At 44.7% G+C, this 25,747-nt stretch overlaps 1 protein-coding gene across 1 annotated transcript in view; it reads right to left on the minus strand.

Annotated features, from left to right (window-relative positions):
* Positions 1–1,699: 1,699 nt before the first annotated feature.
* Positions 1,700–25,747, minus strand: part of MYRIP (myosin VIIA and Rab interacting protein) — a 233,299-nt gene continuing 209,251 nt past the window's right edge. Inside the window, exons 12-17 of the mRNA XM_055414586.2 lie at positions 24,110–24,304; positions 14,070–14,231; positions 8,699–8,803; positions 8,526–8,586; positions 6,837–6,955; positions 1,700–3,830 (exon numbers count right to left, since the gene is read on the minus strand). Coding sequence (XP_055270561.2) covers positions 3,798–3,830; positions 6,837–6,955; positions 8,526–8,586; positions 8,699–8,803; positions 14,070–14,231; positions 24,110–24,304 — 675 coding nt within the window. The 3' untranslated portion in view covers positions 1,700–3,797. The remainder of the gene's footprint in view (positions 3,831–6,836; positions 6,956–8,525; positions 8,587–8,698; positions 8,804–14,069; positions 14,232–24,109; positions 24,305–25,747) is intronic.

The following is a 25,747-nucleotide window of genomic DNA, read 5'->3' on the forward strand; positions in this document are numbered from 1 at the left end:
CATGTCTTGCTGTCCTATGGGAATGTGGTTGGGGACGGGAGGCAGTGTAGAGAAGTCAGGAATTCTGGTCTGGAAATAATGCCCGGAGAATATCTCAGAGTGTCTCCTGGTGTCGTTCTCCCCTCCGGCCCCATCTGAAATGCCCCACCAACATAAGTGTTAACTTGTTGTGAATGTTTGGCAAATTTTGTGCCAGGCAGATTAATGGGAGCGTTGTTGTTGTTCACTCACTGAGTCATGTCTACTCTTTGCGACCCCATGGACTACAGCACACCAGCCCTCCCTCCCTTCACCTTCTCCTGAAGTTTGCCCAAGTCCATGTCCATTGCATCAGTGATGCCATCCAGCCATCCCATCCTCTGATGCCCTTCTCTCCCTCTGCCCCCAATCCTTCCCAGCATCAGGGACTTTTCCAATGAGTCATCTGTTCACATCAGATAACCAGAATACTGCAGTTTCAGCTTCAGCATCAGTCCTTCCAACGAGTACTCAGGGTTGACTTCCTTTAGGATTGACTGGTTTGATATCCTGGCTGTCCACGGGAGCATAGAGGAAGGCAAACTGAGGATGGGAGGTGACTGGATTTATCCCCTGAATCTGTGTTTTTGCAGGGGATTGTGATGCCTACTCAAGCTTGAGTACTATTGTGTCAGCGTCTCAGGCAGAGAAGGCTCTCAGCTGCTGCTTTTTGTTTAAGCCATAGTTGATTTTCAGTATCGTGTTAGTTTCAGGCGTGCAGCTTCAGATTCTTTTCCATTATAGATTATTACAAGATACTGAATATTGTTCCCTGTGCTATACAATGAATCCTTTTGTTTATTTTATATACAGTGATTTGCGTCTGTTAATCCCAAACTCCTAATTTATCCCTCCCCACCTTCCCCTTTGGTAACCATAAATTTGGCTTCTATGTCTGTGACTCTGTTTCGTTACTTAGTTGATTTGCATCATTTTCTTTTGATTCCACATACAGGTGACATCATATGATATTTGTCTTTCTTTGATTTACTTCACTCAGTATGACCATCTCTAGGTCCATCTGCTCTTTGCTGCTGTTTTATTCCCTCATTCATTGCAGGTTTGTTCTGGGTTCCTACTCCCATCTGGGGATGGAAGGGGCCAGTGTGTGAGCAGGCCAGCCTCAGAGGACCACCCACTGCCTCTGAGCCTGTGGAAGACTCTGAGAGAGTCACCGCCCTGCTTCCCACTCAGCCACACAGCGGCTTTTCCACAGCTGCCCAGGCTTCCCTCCAGGGTCTAACCCAGGGTTCTCAAACTCAGCACCATTGACCTTTTCAGCTGGATAATTCTTTGTTTTGGGAGGCCCTATCCTGTGCACTGAAGGGTGTTTAGCAGCATCTCTGGCCGCTGTTTACGCTGCAAGTCCTGCCCTCAAGTGGTGACAATGTCCCCTGAGGCACAAAAATCACACTGCCCCTCCTCCTGCTTTGAGAACTGCTCGTCTTACCTGAGTGACCCCTCAGTAGAGGTGGTCCTGGGAGATTCTGTTCTCAGGAAGACAGGCAGTGGAGAGGTGAGCGGTATAACCAGAAGGAACACGGGGTATGGGGCAACCGTGGCTTTGAATCTTGGCCCCCCAATGACTAGCCATTGACTTCCCTACCCCTTCTTCATTCCCAGTCTTCTGTAACCAAAAACAAAACAAAACAAAAAAATCACACACCCACAAACATTATTTTCATAAATGACTTTTACTTCTTTATCATTTTTCTTGACAGTAATTCTTGGCAATGTGCATATAACATGAAGGCAAGCATACTTTCAGAAGTCATCAAAGATATGGTCCTATTGGCCTCATTTTCTTAGACCATTAAAATATTTTCATTTATAAAAATTAATCTAAATATAAATATTGACACTGAAGATCAAAATCACTTGATGACAAAATAATTCTTCTGGAACTATAACATATGCTTATGGATTTTAATAGTAAATTAAATCTTTGCACTTATTTGGCACAAGGAAACCTTTATAAAAATTCAAATGCCATAGAGCAGGCTTCTTCTTTTTTTTTGCAAGGCTTACACAGTACACATTTTTTGTCAAGGAAAACTGAATATTTTAACACTGTAACACAACAGTAGTTGCTTTTCATGCCTCTTAAAGAAAACGCTCTATTTGGAACTCAGATCTTTTTTGTTGTGTTTTTAAATTGTGTATTTGTTTGCTTTTAACCACGCCAACAGAACAAAAAGCCAAAGATTAACTTTATTTCAAAGGACTCATTTCTGTTGGATAACACATACACAGCATCAGCAAGGGATATTACTGGAAGATAGGTAGACCCCCATCAGGAATGGATCGCAACACACATTTCAGCAGCAAGTCAGGCCTGGAAATGTGCACAGCAGCAAAAGAACGTAGAAGTTGAAAACAACCCAGAATGAGGCTTTGTCAGGCGTTCAAATTATACTTGGCTTAAAGGTCTGATTTTGGCAAATTAATCACTCTGGCCCTCAGTCTCCTCATCTGAAAAATGGGGATGCCTACTGAATAGGATTGCTATAAGGATTAGAATGCTAAGTCTATCGCCTCCTTCAGAGTGGTCCCTTAATAAACATCAGTCATGCTATTCCCTTACTTCCCATCTTGTACCTTCTTCCTCAGGTTCAAAATATACAAGGAGAAAATTTTTAAAAAGGTTGCTAATATTCAATTAATTGAGTGAAATTCCAATCCCATTTGCTTTTATAAACACTAAACATTCATGCGTTTGAGACCACACAAGGGGAGTTAGCGTCAACTCTTGCGTCTGTTGAATTCATAGTTTGTCCTTGCTTTATTCAGACATGCAAGTTTTCTCAGGCTGTTCCTTAACCATTTTTATCTTTAGGGTCATCTTACTACTTCGGCTGAATATTTATTGGGAGGTAAATTTTGGAGTACAGCATTTCCTTGTGTGGTTGTATTCCGCAATCATCCAGTTACCTAAAACCTCATTTAGACGCGGTCATCGCTAAACCACATCTTACTGATTCTGGACAATGCACTAAAGTTAAGCCAATAGTGGGCTTTCTCAGGCCCCTCTCCCCTTCAGAGCGGGGAGACTCTCAGTGAGTCCAAGGAAGAGCCCTGAATTCTTAATAAGACCTGGGCATGGCATGGGTGAGGGAGAGCTTTCTGTCCTGGGGCTTCCAACTGTAAAGTGATGGGAGGAACTGGTGCTGTGGTAGGCGAGAAGCCAGCAGGAACGAGGTGGCTGGAGGGAGACTTTGATAGTTGAGGGCTCCCCAAGTTAGACAGTCCCTAGTGCTCACTACAGGGGGTTTCACTTTTCTCCTAAGCTTTTGTAGGACAGACATGCCGTGAAAGATTAATAAGAACTGATGACTTAAATGTTAATACCCTTCCCTCCACTATTCGCTGACCCCAGCACTGTATTTTGGGACAAATTGTTGACAGGTAATTGTAGTTGAATCAAAAGGGTAAAAAAAAAATTAATAATAAGGCCTTAAAGACAACACACAGTAGCAAAGTGAACAGGGAAAGGATGCATCTTTTGAACATGGAGCTCTGCTGTTGGAAGCCAGCGTCTTGGTTTTCTGTCTTGGATTCCCCTGGGAGCCTAAGGCAGAGAGTAGGCAAGACCTTGATGCTGAAGTCTGGGTCTGCTTTCTGGTTGAGGTATCAGGACAGCCCTGTGCAGGGGTGCGCTGTGGCCTCCCCAGGCCCTCTCCTCAGGTGGAAATCCGTACAGTAATTCGATGGCTGTTGGGTCAAGGCACTGTCGTGTACAGCCGGAGGCAGTGGGTCACTGGCAGTGGAGTTCCATGGTGCTAATACATCACAGCAGACTCCAGGGTGGGCTCCTGAAGTGAGAAAACGAGCAGACGCAATCAGCCTCTTGGTGAAAGCAAGGAGAGGCCATTAACAACATCTGCTGCTTTTTTATGTGATAAAAGGTATTCATGCCCATTGCCCAGTGAAATAGTTCACAGTACTCAAAAAGTGATGCATTTCTTATATGTACTTTTTAATCCATCTGAAATTCATTTTGGTATATGGAATAAGACAAACTGATTCCCTTCTGACTACATCCCATTGGCTAATTTGCCATCACAGTTTGTTTTTTTAATTATCTATACCTTCTCTACTGATTCCTAAGGCTTAAAAAAATCATAAAACAGATTTTCATATGTGCCTGTATCTGTTTCTGAGCTTTCTATTCTGTTTCATTAATCATCAATTTCTTTACAGTTTTTAATTTATTTTAAAATCTGGCAGGAAAGCCATTTTAACTTTGCAAATTGCCCTTGTCTATTCTTTCATATTTATTCCTATATGAACTTTAGTTCCAAGAAAATCTCACTAAGAATTTTATGAGAATTAGATTAAACTATAAATTAATTTGAAAAGAAACGAATTTTTTGTGGGATTTATTAATCATTGTCTCAGTATTAAAGGTCTCATTGCATTCCTGTAAAATTTATCTGGTAATTTATCATTTAAAGTACCCCTGCATTTAATTTGCTGATATTTTATTTAGCATGCCTCACCTTTCTGAAGAAGCACTACTGGTATGTGATTTGTATGTGTCTGTGTGTGTAAGTGAGCATGGAGATGTGTGTACACTTACCAGCCCCATCAGGCTTTGGCTGTTGGGGTTTGAACAATTTCAGAACATGTGAGATTATTTTGAGGATTGGGGCCACAGAGGGTCGTTTTATGCTTTCTACCTGTGGGAATTTATTGAGCCTTTCTTTGTAGTTGGTATAAAATCAGTTTTTATAAATGGCCCATTGATGTTTGGAAAGAAAGTGAACTCTCTGTTAAGTATAAAGTTAGATCTGTTTTTTTAGATATATTTCTTAATGAAAACTTAATAATTACACTATTCCAAATTATCTAATTTGTATGTATTTCTGGCGTACTGGGCTTCCAAGGGCTGATAAGAGAATTTTAAAGTCATTAACCACGGCACATTAAGTTGCACTGTTTGCCAGTCCAGGAAAGGCTCACGTCTCCCTTTATCCTATCAACATCTAAACACCCCCATCCCTGCTTCCTCTGTGTGCTTCCTGCCTCGGATGCTTCTTTGTTTGAAAGTAGCACTCCTGCCCTTTCTTGTTTGTTTCCATTTATTTAGCAAATATTGTCTATCCTTTCATTTTTAACCTTTCTGTGTTATTTAAAGTTAATTTATCTTAAAAAATAATTTACTGAGGTGAAATTCACAAACATAAAATCAACCATTTAAAAATGAACAATTCAGTGGCATTTAGTACATTCTCAACGTTACATAGCCACCAGCTCAGTCAAGTTTCAAAACATACCCTCACTCTGTAGTAAAACCTCCTTATCCTTAAGCATTTCTTTCTATGCTCCCTCCTCAGAGCCCCTGGCAACCACTAATCTATGTTCTATCTCTATGGAAGGTAATTTATTTATTGTTTCATTTAAAAAAAAATTTAAGAGAGGGGGACCTGGAGCTTTACTCTCTCTTTTTTAATTTTATTGAAGTATAGTTGATTTACAATGTCGTATTTATTTCAGGTGTATGGCAGAGTGATTCAGGTATATATGTGAGCTTCGAGTTCAGTCGCTTCAGGCGTGTCTGACTCTGCGACCCGATGGACTGTAGCCCGCCAAGCTCTTCTGTCCGTGGGATTCTCCAGGCAAGAATATTGGTGTGGGTTGCCATGCCCTCCTCCATTGGATCTTCCCGACCCAGAGACTGAACCCAAGTCATGTCTCCTGCATTGGCAGGTGGGTTCTTTACCACTAGCACCACCTTGGCAGCCCAGGTATATGTATGTATATATATTTCAGATTCTTTTCCCTTATAGGTTGAGTACAGCTCCCTGTGCTATACAGTAGGTCCTTCTTGGTTGTCTATTTTTATATATACTAGTGTGTATATGTTAATCTCAAACTCCTAATTTATCCCTCTCCCCCACCCTCCAGCTTTCCCGTAAGGTAATTTATTTTTAACTGTCTTATTTGTAGCAGATTCCTTCCCTGACCCTAGAGGTCTGCCCTTTTTCAGTAATAATGCATCTTTTTAGGTCTTTGCAGTAATGGCCAGGAGCCAGGTAACTGGACTTTGGAAGGTCGGGGTGATGGCTCGCCAGTGAAGCACAGGCAGTGGGCAGCACTGTTGTGGTGTGGTGCCTGAGAGACGAGTAACTTGTAATTCAAAACCCTAACCCTCCATTATGCCACTTCCTGGGCTGTGTGCTCACGACACAGGGACAGTGCAGGGGAGGAATGGCAGGGAGCAACAGGTGATGCATAAAAGGTTTGCCTGTGCTTCAGTCTTGTCACCAGCCATCTTCTGCCCCCTCAGCATTATCAGATCCCCGGGGCAGTTCAGCTGGATCTTTACCTCCCACGTAAGCAGCATCGAGCATTTGCAAAATTCTGAAGCATATGTTGGTGTAATCCCTTAGCCCTCTTACATGACCTCCAGGTTTATGCAAATTATCCATTATCCCTTCCTTTGCCACATTTATGGGCAGCTGCTAACTTTTTTGTAGGAACACAAGCAATTAATGGCTAACAAGAAATTTAAGGAAGAGTGAATATGAACCAAAAGCAGAATAGAAACTTGTACACCTCAATCAGACCTTACATTTTGTCTACATGTTTTTATTTCTCTTATATTTAACTTGGTTCCTAAAAGGAGCTGGAGATATAGCTGAGAGAATGTATTCACACACCCAGGAGTTTAGCAATATAAGGAACCCCAGTCACTTAATCAATAGACCATGAGATCATGCAGGAAGTTCTGACTGGGGATCTACAGAAAGAATGGTTGCAGAATGGAGGTGCCATCAATAGTGAAAGTAACTGTCATTAAGACAGAGATGACTTACTATCAAATCCTTGGGGGCGCTATTCCTTTCTTTAGTCCCATTTGTTGAGGAGTCTTGGAGAATGAAGTTGCGGTTAAATGTTTTAATGGTGGTTGTTGAAGACGCCTCAATTTTTTCAGCTAAAAGGAAACACATAGGAATAAGTATCATCTGGAAGGTGGACTGATGGTTAAGGAAGAAGGAGCAGCTGTCCAGTCTACCCAGATTTTTGTTCTAGACTTGACATCTCATTCTGGGTCCATAGGTCTAACTGTGGAAACGTTTTGTTCTGTTTATTTATTTTGGGGTAGATCAAATAAACCAAGGCATTATTCATTGGTGGCTTTCTGGCAAAAAGGTAGCTTGGAGATAATCCAATACAGCCTACTAACTCTTATTTGCAATTCTGAAATATAAAAGGCTCAAAAAAAAAAAAAAAGGCAAATCTTCATGACTTTGGAGTCAAAACTGCCTAATGGCAAAACCTGATGTAAGCTGACAAGTGGCCGTTTTAGGTCCTTGTCCCACCCACAGAGCATGAGCATTCTCATACTTAGCTGCAGGGTTGCTGCTGCTGCTGCTGCTAAGTCACTTCAGTCGTGTCCGACTCTGTGTGACCCCATAGACGGAAGCCCACCAGCCTCCCCCGTCCCTGGGATTCTCCAGGCAAGAACACTGGAGTGGGTTGCCATTTCCTTCTCCAATGCGTGAAAGTGAAAAGTGAAAGTGAAGTCGCTCAGTCGCACCCAATGTGTTTCTCAGACGCTACGCCAGACACCACGGGGAGGGGGCTGTCAGGAAGTACACAGCACACATACCACATTACCTTTCTAGTGTCCGAATGATTCTGAAACACATATAGACCCAAGGGTTTCAAATCAGAGCTCATGGATCTGCAGTATATTTTAATTGTTTAGGGCTCCGTGGAACATAATGTAGGCATTCGGTAAATGTTTGTTGAACAATGAAGGGTAGAGCCAGGACTCAAACATGTATCCACTGACTTTCTATTCTTTTACTTTGTAGGTCTAAATTTTTAGTTTGGCATCCTCACTCTGTGGCTTCTGAATCCAGGGAGATGGTTGAAAACGACCAGTAGATAAGGGTGATGGGACTGGCATTACTGGAATCCCTCTAAGTTAGGTTAGATGCCCTGAGTTAGATGCTTTCGGCTTGTGCTCACATCTCCCTGACGGTCACCATCCCAAACCACTCTGACAGTATCCTGCTGCAGGCACCACCCATGAGTGATGGGGCAGGTCAGAAGTACCAGGGAGTTAATGTCCCTGCCCAAAATAACCTTCAAGCAAAGATGAGAGTTGAAAAACCTCATCTTCCTAATTCTTCGAGCAGGAAAGTGTGAGATACAGTTAATACTGTCTCCCGGAAGTCCCCATCAGGGTTTAGCATCATTTGCAAAAAGAAGCAAACTATTAATACTAATCAAATTACACTGTATTGGCTTAATTTCCTTTCCTGAATCATTTCTCTCTTCCCGTGTCCATGTTTCTTGGAGTTACCTCCCACATCACATCCTCGTCCCAGGGTCTGCCTCTTGGAGGAATCCAAATCAAGACAGCTCTCCACAAGGGTAATTCTGGGTGAGAACGCCTCATTAGATCTGGTCCTCAAACTCAGATCTCTGAGTTACTCTAAGTGAATGAGTCAGGCTTGATTCTTGGGTGACTCTGTGGTCTGACGTAAGCATACCTTTCACCGGTGGAGCAGGCAGTTTCCTCCTCTGCTGCCTCGATGTGTCTATGGTTTGTACCTACAAACAGAACACAGGCATCAGGACACCTTTGTGAAGCCACAGGTGTTTTATCTTCTGCATTTTCCAGGTCACGCAGTATTCCAGCAGATGGGGCGAGGGACAAACTCACCTGGTTCCTTTGCTTCTGGTTTCGTTTTCTGGTGAGGCGCCCGCAGGGTGCTATGTTCAACCCTGCATTGGTCAGGGCTGAAATCCGGCTCTCAATATCAGAAATCTTAATGCAACAGAAAGAGAGAATCAGTAAGCACAAAGTCCAGGAGGAGAGAATCTTTATGAGAAGTGCTGTGAACCTATAGAAAACAAATCTGCTTTGATAGATGCTCGTTCATTCAGCTTCCACCAGGCACGTCTCTACCTGGTACTGTAGTAAGGAAAACAAACCACAGATCCCTCTTTGTAAATTCAACTTTCCAGTTGTTAGCTCTAGAGCATGTCACCCCTGTCAGAAGTCCCTGAGGGATAAGTGGAAGCCTGGGGCATGATGGGAACCCTGGCCCAGGGCCACCGGGCTCAGCATAGGGGTGTGGGTGGGATCAAGGAAGCCTTCCCTGGGAGGCAACACGCTGTGAGTTTTGAAAGGCAAGTAGGAGCTGGAGATCCACCTTCCTTCTTCCATGACTCTGAGAGTCCAAAATCACAGCGCCAGGTCTTAGGTGGGAGGCCCAGCAGCACCTGATTCAAGTCCGTTTCCTCTGTGAAGAGGCCAGGTGGCTTTGAGAAACTCCCTCCAGTCGTGGGCGTCGGTTCCCTTCACTCTAACATCGGAAGGCGAGAAGGAGCTCAGATTTCTTCTCCAACGATGTCTTAAGGCAGATACGGAGAACAAGAGCCCCCTCAGTGCTAGGAAAGAATCCCCGTCCGTCCGTGTCCCCAGGGGTGGAGGAGACATGGTCCCTGCTCCTAGAAAAGGGCATCACTGTGTGCCGTCACCACGCTGAGTGCTTTAAACATGTGAACTCGCTCACGCTTGGGTCATAATCCTGTGACGCAGGTCCCGTCCTCTTGGTTTTACAGACGAGGAAACTGTGGCTCAGAGGGGTGAGGGATGCACCCAACATCTCACAGCAGAGCTCAGGATTAATGCCAGTGCCCATGCCCTCACCATGCTGCTCCATCCTCGGAGGCCTCTTGCCAAGACCTGGCATGGGGGACGCTGCGGGAGGCAGGAGGAGGCCGGCAGAGCTGAGGGAGGAGGCTGTGACGCAGCTGAGTGTGCTGGGGCATCAGACCCGAGACCTGAAAGCGGGCCCCACCCGTGTATGCCCTCCACCCGACGTCTTCACTGCCTTCCCTGCGTCAGTTTTCAGCGTGTCCGACTCTCTGTGACCCCATGGACTGGACCTGGTCAGGCTCCTCTGTCCATAGAATTCTCCAGGCAAGAGTGCTGGAGTGATAGCTAGGACATGGAAGAAACCTACAGGTCCATTGGCAGACTAATGGATAAGGAAGTTGTGGTACCTATACACAATGGAATATTACTCAGCTATAAAAAAGAATGCATTTGAGTCAGTTCTAATGAGGTGGATGAAACTGGAGCCTATTATACAGAGAGAAGTAAATCAGAAAGAAAAACACCAATACAGTACATCATTGCATATATATGGAATTTAGAAAGATGGTAACGATGATCCTATATGCAAGGCAGCAAAAGAGACACAGAAGTAAAGAACAGACTTTTGGACTCTGTGGGAGAAGGCGAGGGTGGGATGATTTGAGAGAATAGCACTGAAACATGTATATTATCATATGTGAAATAGATGACCAGTGCAAGTTCGATTCATGAAGCAGGGCACTCAAAGCTGGCGCTCTGGAACAACCCTGAGGGACGGGGTGAGGCAGGAGGTGGGAGAGGGGTTCAGGATGGGGGGACACATGTGCACCCGTGGCTGATTCATGTCGATGTGTGGCAAAAACCACCACAATACTGTAAAGTAATTATCCGCCAATTGAAATAAATAAATTAAGAAAAAATAAAGAATACTGGAATGGCTTGCCATTTCCTTCTCCAGGGCATCTTCTTAACCCAGGGATTGAACCTGGGTCTCTTGCATTGCAAGCAGATCCTACCATCTGAGCCACCTGGAAAGCCCATTGCCTCCCCTGTCCCTAAGCTAGTTGGTGCTGCGCAAGGCAAATTCTAACTCCGCTGTCATTTACTGAGGGCTCCTTTTGATGAAGCCCATGGGGAGAGCTGCTCTAGGAAATGCAGAGAGAAGGTCTGAAAGGGCGGCAGCAGATATGGGAGATGCTTCCCCTATCCCGGCAGTCTTACTCAGAGAAGGAGGAGGAGGCAGGTGAAGGTCAGGACTGTGGCAGCTGTTGAAAGAACACTAGTGAAGCTGCCCCGCAGCCAGTCCCCAGCGGGGGCCCCTGTGCAGCCCTTGTCCCTCCCTGCCCCCAGAAGCCTTCCTGTTCTGATTCCTCAAATTTCACACTGAGGAGGGCATTCCCTTGGCTTAAAGACAAATAGATGGCTGATAAACTGTTGTCAGTCATTAACAACTGTGTGAGTGAGATGCCCACACTCTCTTCTGGAAGCAGTTTTGACGGAGGGATTTGCTAAGAGGGCTCTGCTCAGAGGGCTCCTCCCCTTGAAGACAGCAAGTTGCTGATCTCCTGATTTGCTGACTGCTAGGCTCTGGAATGGAGGAGCCTGGTTGGCTGTAGTCCGTGGGGTTGCTAAGGGTCGGACACGACTGAGCGACTTCACTTTCACTTTTCACTTTCACACATTGGAGAAGGAAATGGCAACCCACTCCAGTGTTCTTGCCTGGAGAATCCCAGGGATGGGGGACCCTGGTGGGCTTCTGTCTATGGGGTCACACAGAGTCGGACACGACTGAAGTGACGCAGCAGCAGCAGCAGCAGCAGGCTCTGGAATAAGAAGGGTTAATTTTTCCTGCTTTAGTCCACAGGCAAAGGATGAAGAAAGAGGAAAGGAGATTGCTGAGGGTTGATTTTGCCTGCATTTTATCTATCTGTCTATCTGCATATCTATCATTTTCTGTCTAATTGTGTTCCATTAATTCCTAAGACCGAATATCCAGGGACCCTTACCCTCGCTCTTAATATAAGGGGATGACCAGTTCAGTTCTGAGTTTTCTGGGAACCAAAGCAAAAAGATCAGTGTAGGACTCTGTGTTCCCAGATAAAGACCAAGTATTTAGGAGAACAGCTTTTCCTGATATTAAGAGTTAAGAGAGACTTCTCCCAGGAATGCTCACAGAGGTGACCCTGCGGGACACAGTGGACAGCTGTTCTTAGCACTCTGCCCCGTGGATGGTCCTGCAGTCTCCTTGAGCACGGGCAAGCCTGTCCCAAAGGTAAACTCCAAGGTGAAAGCGTCCCCGGAATCTGACCTAATCTAAGAACATAATTCAGCACATCTACCCTCCAGGCGGACCCTCCTACCATCCCGCAGGGCAGCCTCTGTGACATCTCCCGGGAGACTCCGCTCTGGACAAGAACAGACAACAAGGAATGAGGCATCCTTCTCTGACAGGAACTGCAGGACAAGGAGAGTCTCCATGCTAATAGAGGTTCCCACATTGAAAAGACTCGTAAAGATGATGGCAGGGCTGACAACCTCCTATGCAAATAAAGACTCTTATGCAAGTGGATATACCTGAGGGCAGGACCAGCACAATTTTTTTCAGGAAACCACAAAGCACAGACTGGTAAAGAATGTGGACTGTGAGATACAAAGGACTTGGCTTAAATTCGTGGCTTCATCACTTTCTAGCATTTGAGTTCAGTTTAACCATTCTGAGCCTTATTTTCTCCAGTTATAAAAAGGGGAAAATAATAATAGCCATCCAGTGGGGTTGCTGAGAGGATTATATACAATAATGAGTTCAAAGGTTAAGCCCAACTCCTGGCCCAAAGTAAGCTCCCTGAATATTAGATATTACTGATGACATTACTATAATATTTAACAACAAATAGGCAAATTTAAGGGGCTTCCCTGGTGGCTCAGTGGTAAAGAATCTGCCTGCCAATGCAGCAGATGCAGTTTCGATCCCTGGGTTGGAAAGGTTCCCTGGAGAAGGGAGAAGGAAATAGCAACCCACTCCAGTATTCTTGCCTGGAAAGCCCCATGGACAGAGGAGCCTGGCAGGCTATAATCCATGGGGTTGCAAAGAGTCGGACACAACTGAGCTACTAAACAAAAGCAACAAGGCACATTCAACACATGGAAAATAGATATTTTGGAGCCAGGATTTTCTGCCATAAAACAGGGCTCCAGTAATTTCAGCCTAGAAAAATTTGGAAGCACAAATAACTAATTATCCAATAAAACCCTCCCAGCCATCCATAAACAATATTACTTCCTGCCAAGCCATTTGAGAAATATTTGCTGCAAAATACACCCCCAGAAAACAAATGATTTGATTCCATTTTATATCACACTGACTATAAAATTATTAAATGTTGAGGGGCATTTGTGGGAAATTATTTTTTATTTGACTAGAGTTGCTCTTCAGCCATTCTTAATAAACAGTCAACAGGGACATATGTGATGAGCCCATTCCCAGGCCATTCCTAGCACAGAACTGGGGCCCTCCCATTCTCAAGAGTGCTTAATGGTATCAGCAGTTGTTGTGATTTTTGACTCTTTAAAATAGAAATATTTCTTTAAAAATAATTATCACCCAAGACTGTCATCTTCTTTGTCCAGAGATAGTTTCTCCTGATGCCCATTCTCCAAAGGATGCAGGTTTTGAGATGCAGGGTCTACAGAGATATCAGTGACCCAGGGATCTACACTGAGCTTACGCTGCAGAGACAAGCATTTTACATGGGTCCCTGAATATGCATATGTCCACAGACCCCAGTCTGAGAATCAGTTACTTAGTCCACAGTCGTTTCTGATCCAGAATCAGAGGCCAAGAGGCTATCCATGAAAACTGCACACAAGCATCTTCAGAAAGTTACAGATAATATAGTAATTAGTTCTAAAACAGCCACATTGAAAATCATGCAAAATACTGGTCTAAGAATTCTACACTTCATTTTTCATTCATTTATTCCTTTCAATGTTATTGGGCCCCAAACCCGTGTCCGGTGTTACGTTAGGCACTGGACTTACGGTGTTAAGCTAGACAGCTAGAGTCCTGTTCTCAAGAAACTTTCAGTCTATCGTGGGGAACACTGGCATTAAATAGGTAATCAACAGCAAGATAAAGTTTAGGGAGGCTGGTCTTGGGGTGGGGTGGGAGCCTCTATAGCAAGGGTCAGAGAATTTGTCAAAGAGGAAGATGGCGTAGGTTTGGAAGACATATATGATCAAGGCTATAATTGGGGGAGAGGAGGGCTGCACTTTGAAGAGGAGGATTTGGTGGCATCCTAGGAGGACCATGTCCACGAAGTCTGCTGGAGATGGCAGGAACGGACAGATACAAAGGCTTAGAGACGACTCTTGTGGGAGATGAGGCACCCCCTCTTTTTGTCTCCACCTGGGCACAGAGGAGAGTCCTTACCTGGATCTCGGCGTGATGGACCTGGGCTGCTGCCGTGGCCACTTGGTCCTCCAGCTCTGCCAGCGCAGTCTCATCTGTGCCACTGTGGATGCATCGGGCGGCATCCTCCAGCTCACTCAGCTGGCCTTCAAGTCCGTACACAGTGCCTGCCGCCAGGTACACCTGCAGAGGAGGCATGGCCTTTGAGCTCAGGTCTGTGGACCCTGCCTGGTGGGGCCCTTTCAGGGGATGCTATAATTCAGAGGAGTGAGAAAGAATTAGACTCGACATTGGGAAAAAGAGACAGGGAATCCCCCATTTATAAACATTCTTTACACCTAAGTGGTAACGTAAGGTCTTGCCACCCCCTCACTGTCAGCCACACCTCCTCTTCCCCCAACCTTTCCTACAAGAAAAAATAGTTTTCAAATTCTAAAAATATGATAAAATAGTATAAAAATACATGAGATAAGCTATGTAAATGGTGAATTTGTCCAGCAACTATAACAACCATAGTATCAAGACAGAGGAAAACAGGAGAAAAACTCACGATGCAGTTTTTCCAATAAAAATTTTGGCTGGCATTTAGTAATTGGGAAAAATTCAGAGAACACGAAAGAGGTGAAATTAATTTAAAACAATTACAAATTTTGAGTGAATTATCTCTGAACAGGTACAATTAGCTTGCTTGAATCAGGTTAAGAGAATTAAAAGGAACCTGAAATTTGTAATACTTTATTTCTGAGAAAATAGTATGATGTTGAGAAGCATGTAAAATCTGTTTAATGTAAGACAGCTGGTCAAGAATCCCCCTGCAATGCTGGAGACCTAGGTTTGATCCCTGGGTTGGGAAGATCCCCTGGAGAAGGGAAAGGCTGTTCACTCCAGTATTCTGGCCTGGAGAATTCCAAAGACTGTATAGTCCATGGAGTCACAAACAGTTGAACACGACTGAGTGATTTCCACTTTCACTTTCACTGAAAATTAAAGAGAAAATAAGATAGAAGTAAGTTGAGGGAAAATTAAAGGAAAAATTACTTTGGCTTATGAGTTTATAATGTGATTCTCATAGAAGTGGGCAAACAAGGAGATTCCTGATGGTCCAGTGCTTAGGACTCCAAGCTTCTGCTGCAGGGGGCATGGGATTGATTCCGGGCCAGGGATCTAAGATCCTGAATCCTGCATACCATGTGGCGAGGCCAGAAAACAAAAACGTAGGCAAACGTAGGCAGAGGAATGGATAAGAAAGCTGTGGTACATATACACAATGGAGTATTACTCAGCAATTAAAAAGAATACAATTGAATCAGTTATAATGAGGTGGATGAAACTGGAGCCTATTATACAGAGTGAAATAAGCCAGAAAGAAAAACACCAATACAATATACTAATGCATATATATGGAATTTAGAAAGATGGTAACGATACCCCTGTATACAAGACAACTAATCTTCGAATGTATAGGCATAAAGTTATTGCTATTATTTATATTCTTAATGCTGCTATGAGTGATTCCCATTTTGAGTATTGTTTATTTGCAAGATTTTTCTTGTTGATTATTGTTACCTGATGTTTCCCTTTTTAGAGAAGCTTTTTAAGGCAGCTTTGACTCTGTTGAGCCTCCCAATTTTATCTTTATTTTTACTGCATTAATACCTGGTATGTATTGCTGCTGCTGCTGCTAAGTCACTTCAGTCGTGTCCAACTCTGTGCGACCCCATAGACGGCAGCCCATGAGGCTCCGCCATCCCTGGGATTCTCCAGGCAAGAACACTGGAGTGGGTTGCCATTTCCTTCTCCAACACGTGAAAGTGAAAAGTGGAAGTGAATTCACTCAGTCGCGTCCGACCCCTAGCGACCCCACGGACTGCAGCCTACCAGACTCCTCTGTCCATGGGATTTTCTGGCAAGAGTACTGGAGTGGCTTGCCATTGCCTTCTCTGCCTGGTATGTATTAGTTGCTTTCTTTTCTTTATGATTATTCTGTTTATTTTGCTAACTTCTTAAACTGGCTGTATACTTGCGTACTCATTACTTTTCCTTTTTATGTAAAGTCTACTACATTTAAGGCCTCAGTGGATAATGTTTTCCATATCCCATAGGTTTTAAGACTTTGCATTTTTGTTATCTTTCTGTAATGATGTTGTTTTTAAATGCCATGTACTCAGTGAGTGATATAAACACATTGTAAATTTCAGTTTTATAATAAAAAATTTAAAAAAAAGCCCATAGGCAAACAGAAAGTAAATCACTGGACTAATTCAGGCCGAGAGATGCCGGCCAGGGTGAATGAAACAAAGGCTCCCCTCGGCCTAATTAACAATGTGACGAAACAAGGGACAACACAGGAGCCAGATGTATCTAGAGACGGTAATTAATTAAAGAGACTCATGAGGTTTAATCAATGCATATAAAGCTCCAAACACGTAACCACAGTCATTTTGAGTTGATCTGAATGATTCGCACTGCCCCTTTAACAGGTCTTTTAACTTGGGGTAAGGAGATCCACGGAGAAGGCAATGGCAAGCCACTCCAGTACTCTTGCCTAGAAAATCCCATGGATGGAGGAGCCTGGTAGGCTGCAGTCCATGGGGTCGCTAAGGGTTGGACACGACTGAGCGACTTCACTTTCACTTTCACACATTGGAGAAGGAAATGGCAACCCACTCCAGTGTTCTTGCCTGGAGAATCCCAGGGACGGGGGAGCCTGGTGGGCTTCCGTCTATGGGGTCACACAGAGTCAGACACGACTGAAGTGACTTAGCAGCAGCAAGGAGATCCAACCAGTCCATTCTAAAGGAGATCAATCCTGGGTGGTCATTGGAAGGACTGATGCTAAAGCTGAAACTTCGATACTTTGTCCACCTCATGCAACGAGTTGACTCACTGGAAAAAACTCTGATGCTGGGAGGGATTGGGGGTGGGAGGAGAAGGGGACGACAGAGAATGAGATGGCTGGATGGCATCACCGATTCGATGGACATGAATTTGAGTGAACTCCGGGAGTTGGTGATGGACAGGGAGGCCTGCTGTGCTGTGATTCATGGGGTTGCAAAGAGTCGGACATGACTGAGCGACTGAACTGAACTGAACTGAACTGAAAGATATAACAGAGTTAGGCAATCCAAGAGCCATGCACACAGGTCACTCGCACTGAGTAATGCTGAGCGTTGGTGAGGAGGGCAAAGACCCCTGAGATGCTCCCGCTCGGGTCAGTTCCTTGGCGTGATTCATGCATCCGTGTGAAAACTGGCAACTTGACAAAACTTTTCAGTGTGGAACAAAAGCAAGTGCAGGTGTGATGAAAGCAAATTTGACTGTGCATCACCAGACACGACTGGCTGGGCTGTGGGAGCGTCCAGCGGTGACCGCCATGTCTGGCGTCAGTCTGGGTGATTCATCAGTCACACAGGGGTCATACATCCAATGTCTGCTGGCCGTTGCCCTATTTCAGTTTGCCCTTAGTGTTATACTTCTATATCACATGCAAGTATTAGAGAACTCCTGTTTCCAAAAGATCTTCACAGTTTAATACAGCCATATGTTCTTTATCTTCAAAATAAGAAAAACTTTATTTTTGTCCGATGAAGAAAATGATGAATATTTCAAAGCTATTTGAGGGGAGAAAAAGCTGTGAGGTTGAAAAATTATCTTCAGAAAGGGAGAAGAATTAAAGACAGAGAAAGAGGAAAGAAGTAGGAGAAGAGGAAGAGGAGGAGGAGGAGGGAGGGGGAGAGAGGAGAAAGATCAGAGGGATGGCCATGACAGCTTGAGTTCGGATATTATATTTTTGGTACCCACACCCAAAATAGTGAATTTATTTTGGTATGATCATTTAAAACATAAACTGAGAGCTTTTCACAATGAACCAAAATTTGTAATTATGATTTAAATAAAATGAATAATTTAAGGATGTCAGTGGTTAAACATGACTTGACATAAGGTCTCATAACCTTGATATTTCCAGAAACATGGAAAACTAAATGTCATCATACCCTATGGCCATATCAACTCAATTGTTGTTCTCTTGCCAACATAGTCATCCACCAACATTCCTTATTTTCTCTGCCAAGACCAAGCAGTATGAAGTCGCTCCAAGTCCTCAGCAAGGCCAGAATGTTCATCTTTTACTCTGTGTTCCCTGAAAGCCTGCTTTCCCGGCACTAGTGGGGTGGGGAGGTTCAGAGGTTTGGCACTGACACCCATTGCACAGGAACTTACAGGCACCTAAAGGATTAGAGAAGGGTGACAATGGTGATGACGGTGATGACAGGTATTTTTTGAGCCAGGGGGCTGGTGTCAGATTTCATGCCTTTATCCACCCTGCCCTATGACGGTGTGCTCAGTCATGTCCAGCTCATTGGGACCCCATGAACTGGAACCCACCAGGCTCCTCTGTCCTTGGGATTTCCCAGCAAGGATACTGGAGTGGGTTGCCATTTCCTCCTCTAGGGGATCTTCCCAAACCCAGGGATCGATCCCCCGTTTCCCACATCTCCTGCATTGCAGGTGGATTCTTTACTACTGTGCCACCGGGGAAGCCCAATCTATGATTACCATGATACTTAATCTCAATTGGAATGTTATGATGATTTATATTTCAAACTTTGGCATAAAGGTACTAGAGTTACTGTGGTTACAGATGGGCATGATACTGGGTCTGTGGCCTGGCTGAAATAACAAAAATTAACTTGCTATATAATGAAAATGTTATTCTAGTCTTAAAAATAACCCATTTGAAAACTGTTAACTTGGTATTGCTTGCTTAATTATGGTGCACTTTTGGCAAGAAATATGGATACCACATCTGAGTAATCTACGTCCCCTCCAAACTCTAGTCACTGATGCCTGTGACCCCACTGACTGGCTCCTGGTTCAACAAGCCTTTCTTAAACTGTTCAATGGACGAGAATAAGTGTTTCATTAAGGAAGGACATTATGGTCAAAGCCCCAGGATACAGAATATTAAACAGATTTCTTATTGTAGAACTTCTCAGAGTCTTTAATGTGCTAATATGTATCTCAATTTTCCTAGAAAGAGTTTATGGGTTTCTGAAGCCTGTTTGATCTTAGAGCATCTTGTTGGACTTGGCTTCCATGAAATACACATTAGGGGACTAAGGTTAGACAGTAACAGATAGGATTTCTTCTCTTGTTCTCTGACAGCAGAGAGCTATGATCACTTCCAGAAATTCTACCTCACCTGTGCTATGGGGGCTGTTCAAGGGCTTTGAGAAGGAAGATCAACCTCCTCTGCCTGGTCTTGGATTGTGGGGCAGAGGTGGATGCCCCCATGGCTGTCCCACTGTGCCTGCTATCACTAACTGCATATTACAGAGTATTTGGTATTGATGAAAATTTTAGGACAGAAGTAAAAAACTAAGATCTTGGCACCAAGTCCCATCATTTCACGGCAAATAGATGGGGAAACAATGGAAACAATGACAGACGATTTTCTTGGGCTCCAAAATCACTGCAGATGGCGACTGCAGCCATAAAATTAAAAGATGGTTGCTCCTTGGAAGAAAAGCTATGGCCAACCTAGACAGCATATTAAAAAGCAGAGACATTACTTTGTCAACAAAGGTCCATCTAGTCAAGGCTATGGTTTTTCTGGTAGTCATGTATGGATGTGAGAGTTGGACTATAAAGAAAGCTGAGCACAGAAGAATCGATGCTTTTGAACTGTGGTGTTGGAGAAGACTCTTGAGAGTCCTTTGGACAGCCAGGAGATCAAGCCAGTCAATCCTAAAGGAAATCAACCCTGAATAGTCACTGGAAGGACTGAGGCTGAAGCTGAAGCTCCAATACTTTGGCCATCTGATGCGAAGAACTGACTTCATTGGAAAAGACCCTGATGCTGGGAAAGATTGAAGGCAGGAGGAGAAGGGGACAACAGAAGATAAGATGGTTGGTTGGCATCACTGACTCAATGGATATGACTTTGAGCAAGCTCTGGGAGTTGCTGATGGACAAAGAAGTCTGGCATGCTGCAGTCCATGGGGTCACAAAGAGTCCGACATGACTGAGCGACTGAACTGAACTGAAAAGGAAGTTGAGACTGTCCCTCCACAGGCTCTGTGGCTGGGAATTATGGGGGTACCCCAGGTGGCCTCTGTCAGAGGAAGACCTTTAGATGGGGGTGTAATGGTGAGGGAGCCCACTCATCCTGCCCCCTCACAACCCTGCATAATCCCATAAGGTGGCCATGGTGGGTTCCCCCATTCACACCACAGATTTGAGAATGGTCAAGCTGGATCTCTGCTGATCCCTAGATCCATTTTCCATTCTTCTCTGCTCTGTTCTGTTCTCTGTGAGGCTGACCGATACAAACTTTATCATCAAACGTCCCTTGCTGGCAGGGATGGGTTTTGCCAATGAGAAGATGAAAGGCAGGAGGAGAAAGAAATTGGAGCCTCCCCCCATCCCCTTTCCTTCCTGGATTCCGTGGCAATAGCTCCCACTAGGGGATGCTCTTCCAGGCTCCAGCTCTCCCTGGGCTATAGTGGCCTGGGGGTGGTGGCTACTCCCTCCTACTGCCACTCTCTGGGCATTGCACCATCCCTTAACCTTACCCGGACCTGAGTCAATACTCACTTCTGAAACTCTCCTCTCCCAGCCAGACCCCTACAGGTACAGTAGGACCCTGTGCTTCAGAGGTCCCCAGGCATTCAATCTGAGAAACTGAGTCTCCACTGTGTGTGTGCAGGGAAGGCTGGCATTGGTCTGAGGTTCCTCCCGCCTTTAGGTGAGACAGAGCTGACTTTACAACCAGGCAGCAGGTTAGAAGTGTCAAAGTTAAAAGACAAAGGAAATTTTAAAATCCCCTATTTGTTGCTCAGTCATGTCCAACTCTTTACAACTTCATAGACTGAAACACGCCAGGTTCCCCTTTCTTTCACTGTCTCCTAGAGTTTGCTCAGATTCATGTCCATTGAGTTGGCGATGCCAGCTAACCATCTCATCCTTTGCCACCCCCGTCTCCTTTTGCCTTCAATCTTTCCCAGCATCAGGGTCTTTTCCAATGAGCTCATGCCCCCCTTCCCCCAATTAAGTGGATTAACAAGGCAGTTCATGAAACAGATTTGATATGTGGATGTGACATATTTCATTTTATGTAGCTCTGAAGTCTTCGTAAGTCTACGAAGGTGGATATTCTCTTGCAAATCTTCTCTTTTATCTCAGAGTCTTGGTCTGCAGAAGCCAATGTTCAGAAAGCAGACTAAGTGTTGCCATTTCTATTTCTGCTGGTCCCTGGGCTCCTTGGCACAATGGAGAAAGGCAGCAGAGAAATGAGGAGCAGGAGCGCTCTTTAGAACACAGACAGACAAAAGCCCTGGTTTAATTAAATCAGCTGCACCCAGAGGCCAGTTTAAGAATAAGCTCTGCCCTTCTCCTGCTGCTCAACTGAATTCCATCCTGGAAACAGCAGAGCAAGTGACCTGCCCACGGCTCTGTGATGTGGGGAACTGAAGAGATAAAGAAAAAAATCATCCCTTCCATGACTCAAAGACCCACAGAATTCAAAGGAACACAGATGTAATCATCTCTTTAGAGGTGAAATTTGAAAAGCTGGACGGGGTAGGGAAGGAGGTGGAAGTAGGCAGTTAACTCTTTGCGAACAAGACAGGCATCTTAGAGGTCTGTACAGGGAGCAGGGAGCTGTAATCCCCAGCCTTCCACTGTTGGCCTTTCTGACATCCTGAATCAGTGGCTAAGAGGATGAGTTTTGGACTCAAAGTGTTAATGCACCCACGAAAAGAAACATGATGTTCAATAAAGGGATCTTACATAGGAAAACTCTGCCAAGGCCATTGTATTTTTCAATACACTCCTTAGAGGAAAAGAAAAAGGCATGCTGTCTTTGCTTTCAATGTGCCATGGGGACTGGCCGCTGTCATTTAAATCTGGATTATTTCATGCATTGTTAAGTTTTTTGATACCATACTTTGTTAAAAGAAAATTCATCCCTTCCTGGTTAACCACATCTTTAATCTTTTCAACTCTGTGTGTGCAGGATTAGGGCTACTTGAGGACTAACATCTCCTGAAAGCATTGTTACAGGCATATTTAAAGAACAGAGATCTGCACATTAGAAGTAAAACAGTGCTTTAAAAATGTACCATATTCATCTGATGGAATCATGTATTAGGTTTCCTAGGTGGCGCTGGTGGTAAAGAGACCATGGGAGAGGCCAATGCAGGAAACATAAGAGCCTCAGGTTCGATCCCTGGATTGGGAAGATCCCCTGGAGAAGGGCTTGGCAATCCACTCCAGTATTCTTGGCTGGAGAATCCCATGGATAGAGGAGCCTGGCAGGCTACAGTCCATAGGGTCGCCAAGAGTTGGACACGACTGAAGCGACTGAGCACACACGCACGCATGCATGCAATCATGCATCAGATAAACATTTCTTGGGCTCCTCCTCTGTGTCAGGCTCAGGACCAAGGGCAAGGGCTGTCGATAGGAAAGGCAGCAGGTCCGGTTCTGTGGGAATTCATATATCTGGTTTCCAACTTGGGCATGACTGTGCCATAGTCTTTTCTCATGCCCCCGCTAAGATTTGACAATGTCTGGAGACACTTTCGACTGTCAAATCTGGGAGGGTGCAGCTTCCAGCTCTGAATGGGCAGAGACCAGAGATGCTGCCAAACATCCTATCCTGCAATGTACAGGACAGCCCCCACAACAAAGAATTATCTGACCCAGAATGTCATTGGTGCTGATCTAATGGGAGATATATGAGTGAACTGAAAGGGCCATGAAGTGAGGCAGACACATGCATAGGTTTTACGGGAATCCAAAGGGAGAGAGTCTTACACTTTTCAAGTAAAACTTAATCTGTTTGGTTTTTTTTTTAACTTTGAGTCATTTAAATTTGTTCTTTCAACTTCTGGCAAAAAAAAAAAAAAATCTTTCTAATAACATTTCCTGGTTTCTGAGAACACCTTTCATTAGAGCATCTCCAAATTAGGGTTGATTCTGCTGGTGGAAAGATAGAATCACCTGACTGACTTTGATATTGGGACTATGCCAATTGTGATGGTAATGATGGCCTGAGTGGTCATGTCCAAATTTCTTTGTGTCACCCCTGGTTGCAATGAGTTGTTGGAAAATTCTCATTGAACCTCCAGTGAGGTCTTAAAAGTGACTGTAGATATCTGTATGTAAGAATCTCTTTCTTTCTTTCCTCACTAGTTGGAGGGACAGAAACATCCATTACCAGCAGACCTATCTGTGAAGCATGGCAGACCAGCTGCAGTAACCTAAGCTCTGTCGGCAACCACTCTTACTCTCTGTAGTGGCCCTGGCGACATTCCACATGGATCCCTGTGGATCCCTTACATAATTTCTGCTCACTGCCCTCCCCACTCCCAAGCTGGGCTGTGCTTTTGGCTCTAATAACTCAAACCTCTGCAGAAGACTACCTTTGAGCTACTGTAGACACTTTGAAAGTGAAAGTGTTTGTCACTCAGACGTGTCCTACTCTTTGGGACCCTTTGAATGGTAGCCTGCCGGGCTCTGCTGTCCATGGGATTCTCCAGGCAAGAATACTGGAGTGGGTTGCCATTCCCTTCGCCAGGGGATCTTCCCCACCCAGGGATCGAATCTGGGTCTCCCGCATTGCAGGAAGATTCTTTACTCTCTGAGTCACCAGGGAAGCAGACACTTTGCCTGCATGTAGAGAGACTGAGGTGCCTGATGGCTATAGGAAGGGCGAGTTTCTTTGCGTTAGGTCAGGACAATGCTGAGATGCAACTCACACTCCTGGGAGTTGCCTGCAGGTTTGGGCTTACTCTCTAAGGTCATAACTTTGCTTGACTTCTTCCCTCTCCCTACTCACTTATAAGTCTTCCCTGGGAGCACTTCCCTAATAAATCAGATGCACAGACATCCTCATCTTGGGGTCTGCTTCTGGGGAGCCCAGTCTAAGACCCTTCTGAGAATATATATGCAACACCAGTGGTGTGTCTGTGCCCTCGCCCTGTGTGATGAGTTACATCATCAGCTTCTCCTTCGCACATGTGTGCCCTAAGCAGAGCACATCCACATTGGCTTACATTTTCCTCCAGGGAAGTCAGCTGCTCATCCAGTCTCGCTTGGTCTGTCCCAAGAGGAAATGTCCCCTTCTCTCTGTCAGGAGGGACCGGCGGGAACTCCCAGGGCCCTGCAGACTCAGCGATCAACTCCTCCGTGGCATTGATGACTTTCAGGACTTCTGTGGAGATGTTGCAGAGAGAAACAGCAGAATACTTCTGTTTGGTCCGATAACAGAAGGGGACAGAAGACAAGAACAACATTAACAGTGACATGGGAATTCTGCATCATCATGGTGCTCAGCATGAGATTGATTCTGTCATAACACACACAAACATCGATGTGCTGAACGAATGAGAATCTAAAATATCTATCCAGTCTGAGGGGACTGAGAGGAGGTCTGATGTGACTTGGCTGAGCTTCTGTGGCTCACAGTGAATTATTTCAGATTCTTAGGGAGAGAGGAAGGGGAGCCCAGGTGGAAGTTACTAGCTCCTTTGCCCACTGCTGATAATTTCATATTCATCACCTCATTTTCTGGATAATATTCTCTTTCCTCAGCAGACCTTCAATCACAGACTCTGTAAAACTACATTCATGATGTAGTCCAATGGGTCGCTTTCTGGACGGGGAGTGAAGAGGCCTGGGCTCTAGATCTGGCTGTAATTTCATCCAGACATGGGACCTTGGTCAGGCTACTCCCCATTTCTGGAACTCAGTTCTGTCATCTGTTCATTGAGAGGATCAGAAAGAGTTTCTCTGCAGCCGCTTGGTAGCCACTGTGTTGTTAGCTCACTCACATCTATCCTCAAGCCCTTTCCTCCTTGCCTTCCTTCACCACTGAGGCCAAACAGGAAATAGACTCCATTTCCCAGCCTCCCCTGCAGCCAGGGGCAGTCATGTGACATGGTTCTGCCCAGTGAGCCTGCAGGGAAAGCCCGTTGGGGTTTCTAGCAAAGTTTTTGTTTTCTTAATCAGGTGAACAGATGCAGATGCTCTCCTGCCCCTGCCTTGATCATAGGTGTGCAGTTAGGAAGTCAACATGAGTGAGGATGATATCAAAATGCTGAGTCAGGTGGATCAGAAAGACTGAAAGAGCCTGGCCCACGTAGACCCTGGATCAGCTGTACTGCTGCGACTTTCCCTGCCTCTGAAAATGCATGAGAAAAATAATTCCCTGCCTGTTGGAACACTTGTGGGCCAGATTTTCTATTATTTATGGTTGAACACATTTCTGACTGACACAATTCACTTCCAGTTTTTGTATTCATGACTCAAAGTTATAATCAGTCCAGATCTGGGCCAGGGTCTTTGATGGAGTGGAGGTGCTTCAGCCACAAAGAATCATCTGCATCTTTGAGTTCATTTGAACATAAAGCACCAAGAAATAAGAAGGAGCTCAGTGTTGCTTGGCAGTAATAGTGTCCATCTATAATCATTTTACTTAGTCCATCACAGGGTTTGCAAACTGGAAATTCAAATATTGCCCATTTCCAGGAAAGCCTGGAATTTTAATGCCTTTGGTACCTCCCAAGGTATCTATCTGATTCATATAATCTGGACCAAATATTAATGATAGCTTTGGCTTGATCTTGCAAAGTTTGTTTCTCCAAGTAAATTCTACTACAGGTTTTATCTCACTAGAGGAGGTTTTCAGTGGC

Source organism: Moschus berezovskii, chromosome 24 (assembly GCF_049115385.1).
Source record: "Moschus berezovskii isolate FMDL1 chromosome 24, NW_MosBer_1.0, whole genome shotgun sequence".
Lineage (NCBI taxonomy): Eukaryota > Metazoa > Chordata > Mammalia > Artiodactyla > Moschidae > Moschus > Moschus berezovskii.